Source organism: Cajanus cajan, chromosome 8 (genome assembly GCF_000230855.2).
Source record: "Cajanus cajan strain Asha chromosome 8, NIPB_CcT2T_4, whole genome shotgun sequence".
Lineage (NCBI taxonomy): Eukaryota > Viridiplantae > Streptophyta > Magnoliopsida > Fabales > Fabaceae > Cajanus > Cajanus cajan.
Genome location: NC_138524.1, coordinates 49,120,750 through 49,126,041, shown reverse-complemented (window position 1 = coordinate 49,126,041; position 5,292 = coordinate 49,120,750). Strand labels below are relative to the sequence as shown.

The 5,292-nt window shown below is 34.2% G+C and overlaps 1 protein-coding gene across 1 annotated transcript; it reads left to right on the top strand.

The window, feature by feature from the left end:
• Positions 1-935: 935 nt before the first annotated feature.
• Positions 936-4,974, top strand: LOC109793833 (uncharacterized). The gene is made up of 2 exons (XM_020353304.3): positions 936-1,107; positions 2,890-4,974. Exon 2 carries the CDS (start codon positions 2,921-2,923, stop codon positions 4,814-4,816), a length of 1,896 nt encoding a protein of 631 aa, XP_020208893.2. The 5' UTR covers positions 936-1,107; positions 2,890-2,920; the 3' UTR covers positions 4,817-4,974.
• The last annotated feature ends 318 nt before the right edge of the window (positions 4,975-5,292 follow it).

Here is a 5,292-nt window from a genome sequence, read left to right as displayed (position 1 = left end):
TTAAAGGTGGTGGTGGAGGTGTGATGGATGTGAAGATGATGGAGATAACAACAATGTTAGAGAAAATTATGATGATGACGATATGTGATAACTTTATTTATAACTTTTTAATCTATATAAATTATTTTAATCTCAAAGTTATTATTAGTTGTTCTCAAGTTAGTAAGTGTCATGTTGCCCCATACATACATACGTACATACGGACACACACACACATATATATATATATATATATATATATATATATATATTATACTTCGTTAAATAAATTCAAATTTAAATACAAAATACTTTTTATGAATATATATGTCATTTTTAAATTAATTTAATAAAGTATTAAATAATTTTTAATATTAATTTATTTATGAAGAACTATTAATCTAGAAATTGAATAATTTATATTCAATGTGAAGAGTGAATAATTGATTGAATTAATTTTAGTATAACTTTTGTGGAATAAGCTAATCTTCCCGTATACATATACAAAGGGTTCCTTGTTGAAAACAGCATGAAAGATATAGTTAAGGTAAAAGGTGTCATTGGAAAGCGCAACATAATCAAAATAAAAAATATATTTGATGACGTTAGAGGTAAGTCATGTTAGTGGGATCCAAAACATCGAGAAGAACATGTTAGTCCCTGTCTTTTTTATGAAAGGGAAAACGCTTTTGTTTTTATTTGTTTAATTTCTATGAATCGAACTGTAATTTTTACATGGTTAATTAATCAAAAAGTATATTAAAAATAATTTTTTAAAATAATTGTTGTAATAGTTAATAAAATTATACGTCATAAATTTGGTCAGTTAATGATATAAAATCCTTAATATTATCTAATTTTTTAGTGATTTTACTTTTGGTATATATATATTGTTTTTTTCCCTCGGACCTTGCAACAAAGACACAGGGAAAGTGGCGTGTGGATAAAAGAAAATGAAAAATGATGACTATATTTTGTTGCAAGAAAAAGGAGGAAACTACTTTATATTATTAGAATACACAGTAAAATCGAAAAACAGAAAAATAAAAAAAGGAACGGAAAGAATAAGGAGAAACAAACCAACACAAACGCCAATCGTCTTCAGAGGCTCTGTTGTGTGGTTCATAGGTCAGTTTCTTTGATCCCTTCTTTGATTTGAGCCACCCATGGATGTGGTTGTTCTATGTTTTCTGGGAATTCAATTATTATTTGGAATTTTTTTTATTATTATTTTTGTTTCTGCTTTTCGGCCTATGATCTGAATCTCTGTGATTTTGGATGTTTTATGTGATGGGTTGGGGTAAAGTTTGGATCTTTAGGATGTTATCGTGGTGGGTTTGAAACCATTTCTTCTGTGAGATGTTTTCCAATTAAGGTAGTGGCGTTTGTTTTTTGTGGGGTGGAATCTGGAAAATGGTTGCTCTTACCTCATTTTGATAATTGTTTGAGTTTTGAAATTTTTTTTTATTTTTGTTTCTCACTAGTATAATTAAGGCCTGGCAAATGATTGTTTCCGTCGAGAATCGAACTCGAACACTATCCGAATGATTGGGTTCAACACATTTACCATTTGTATTCAACTCTTTGGTTTGTTTTGAAATTGTTTGAAAATATCGTATTTAAAATTTATTGTTTTATTCCCTAATTCATTGGATTTGAGTAATGTTTGGTATAATTTTATTCAAACGGGTGAAATAGGTGTCTTAGAAATGGATACATTTACTATGATGTGGATTACACCTTTATCTCCTGAAGAACACGTTTTTGTTAAACTATTTATTTATTGTTGGCGTGGTTCCTTCTTTTAAGGTAAAGGGAAAAATAGAAATGGATTCTGACGTTAATTTTGGGGATTCTGTTAGTTGTGGCCAATCAATGAATTAGTTTTTATTGGAGATCCTGCATATTTTATATTTCTCACGGTGTCCAATTCCCATGCTTTCTGTTCTCAAATGTTTTTCAGTTATTTTAAATATGGATATTCATCTTTAATTTCATTATATATCAATTATAAAAAATAAAATGACTTTTTGTGTTTTTTCCAAAAGGTTTTTGTCCATAGGAATTTCTGGTATATGATGTCCATTTGATGTTGTGCATGGTGCCCAGACCAAAGATAGTTAAATTTTCATTCATTATGTTGGAGATGAAATGCATTGTAATTTCATCCTTTTTCCCTTTCTATTTAAAATTATATTAATTTGGGAAATTTTTTTTGCCTGTTAACTTGGTACGACCAATAATAGACACCACCACTGTGTTAACATACATTAAGAATTGCACGGGGTATAGAATTGCACTGAATCTTATGATGTAAACCTTTTGGATATATGTTGAATAGGAATTTTATGTAGCAATTTAGATACATAAATTATATTGTTGCTGCAAAAATGGGAAAGCAATAATGTAATAGGGCCTGCTTGGCTAGCTTCTCCATAAACACTTTTAGAAGAAAAAATTAGGAAGAAAAATAAAAATAAGCTTCTCTATAAATTAAAACTAGTTTATGCATGAGTTAAAAATAAGATTTTGAAGAAGTTAATAGAAGAGAGTTTCTACAAAATAGCCTATGCATAAACTAATTTTAGTTTATAGAGAAACTTATTTCATTTTTCCTTCCTATTTTTGCTCTCCTAGAATTGCTTTTGGAGAACTTTACCCAAATAGGCCCATAGTGTGCTATCTAGATGATTTATTAGTAAGCTTTTTTGATTCTATGCATGGTTATTTTACATTGTCATTTTATCATCAGATTACAATGCCTAGCCACTCTGATCCAGGTTATAGAACTCACCTAGCGAATTACTGGAAAGTTTCCTTCATAATTCAGTTGTAATTGTAGTGCTTGACTGTTTCTTTACATATAAAATGAAGATTGATTCTATTTTATTTTCTTCTGTATATATGCAGGACAAGTATATAGTAATTAGTAACCAATAGAATGTCTCCATCAGTGAAATCAAAATCCAAGTCCCAGGAGAAGGCCTCTGCAAGGGCTGGTAAGGAACAACACAAGACTTCTCCAAAGACTTCTGTGTCTCCAACTCAGGGGAGTAGTGTTTCTGCTAGTGCGCACAATCCAATCTTGGGAACATTACAAACTTCAGAAACATCGTTGGTTGCTTCTTCCGCTCAAGTTCATGAACACAGTCATTTCCCAAAACCAGATGATGCAGATGAGCATTCTAGCAGTCCTCAAGGAACGGTTTCTGAGTGTGATTCTGTTTCTAATAATGGCAGCTGCTCAGGTGATTCCGAAGAGTCTAAAGAGAAGGCAACAAACTCTTTGAGGCTGGATAGTATACCTGGTTGTGATAATGACAGAAGGGAGAAGATCCGCCTGAAGAACGAGAGGAAGCACCAGAGGCAGAGGGAAAGGAGAGCTCAGGAGTTGCATGACCGTTCTTGCGGGTACTTGATGTCAAGAAAGCTTGAATCACTTGCACAGCAGTTAGTGGCGATGGGGTTCTCTTCTGAGCGAGCAACGATGGCTTTAATGTTGAATGATGGCAAATTGGAGCAATCAGTATCCTGGCTATTTGAAGGGAGTGAAGAACAATCACAAACCAAGAATACTAACAGCCTTGTAAGTGAGGGTAATTTGAAAATTGACATAAGTGATGAACTTGCTCAGATATCTGCCTTGGAGGTGAAGTACAACTGTTCAAAGCAAGAGGTTGAAAGAGTAGTTGTTGCTTGTGAAGGTGATCTTCAAAAGGCAGAAAATACCTTAAAAACACAGAAGCAGGAATCTCCTGTGACCCGTCCAAAGTCAGAAGATTCTGATCAAAATAATAGTCTGGTGAGATCTCAAGGAATGCCAGCAGTGTCGGTTTCAATGCAGCCAAGAGTGAATGAAAGTGACTTTAACCATTACAACAAGGTAGGTGGTTCTGATTCTGTGTTCCCAGATCTTGAAGGTGGGAATGCACAGTATCTACAGTCAAATCTTCCAAACATGATGACCGAGAAAAGAAGGGGTGTTCCAGGATCAAGCCCTTCTGCTATGTTAGCCATGGCACCATCAATGCAAGCAGCGTCTCCATTTGTTAAAATGGAGGGAGGCCGGCCGATAGCCCTTACAAATGAAGGAAGAATGATTCAACACGGACTGGGAAGGGAGCCAGTAATGATGCAACATCCACAATTCACAAATGCCAAACAGAACTCTATGTTTTCTTTAAATTCCTTTCCCTCAGGAACAGCAGGTTGGTATGTAAATAGTATTCCAGGTGTTGAAAATGTGAGGTCAAATGGGAAGTTCCTACAAACTCAAAACATGAGAAGTGCGAGTCCAAATCATTTGGAGCAATTTTGTCAACCTCCTTATAAAGAATACTCTCATTTCCTTGGACCACCAGATTACTCATCTGCTGGGGTGGGTGGTTTATACAAGCCAATGGGTGCATCATCATCACCTTCATCCACAATTCCTCCTCAACATCAAGGTTCATGGAGCACAAGCGCGCCATCGCCTGCACTTACAGTTCCAACTTCCCTTGGACTATTTTCCGGCCATCAGAATGCAGCCAGAACATTCAGCTCACATTATCACATGGATTGGAACACCGGGGGCATGATGCCAGAATTTGACTACACCAGTATAGATTGGAGTTTGAATGCGCCGTCGTCATCTTCATCGGGTCAAGGGTTGTCTTCAGTGTTGAGAAACAGTTATGGCAATAGGAGGGGGAGTTCATGTATGAGTGGATTGCAAAGTGTTGGCATGGCTAGGGAAAATACATCATCTGCTGGATTGAGAGAGTGGACCACTCCTTTTGCTGGGAAGGACATATTCAGTGTTCCTAGGCAGTTTGTTACCTCTCCTCCTATGTAGTCAGTCTCATATTTTGGGAACTAAAGGGGATTAGTACTTGCTGTATTAATGGTTGTTTCTGGTTTTCCACTGAAATTCATCTTCTAATTGTGGCCTATCATTTTTTTTTCTTCTAATGGATGCCTTTGGATAAGAATCTGAATCCAGTGCTTAGTCAATGAACTCTTATCACATGACAGTTTATGTCATGAAGTTGATTTGAAACTCACTAGAAAATACTAAAACAAAAACTAATTAAAATGAATTTAATTGAAATACAGTGATGATATAAAATTCAATGATGAATTGTCGTATAATTTATTTGTGTGGATCACAGCGACAGTCATTTAAATAATTTCTAAATAAACTCTTTAAATTCTTTAAACTAACAATATATCACAATTAAATTCTATTAAAATAAGATGTAATATTTATAAATTAATTTTATAGGTTCAAATAAACTTTCAATAAACTCTTCTTTCTACTAAGAAGCTTAA

Bases quoted from the DNA above. Each gene is read 5' to 3' on its own strand.
- LOC109793833 (XM_020353304.3), top strand. From the start codon at position 2,921: ATGTCTCCATCAGTGAAATCAAAATCCAAGTCCCAGGAGAAGGCCTCT.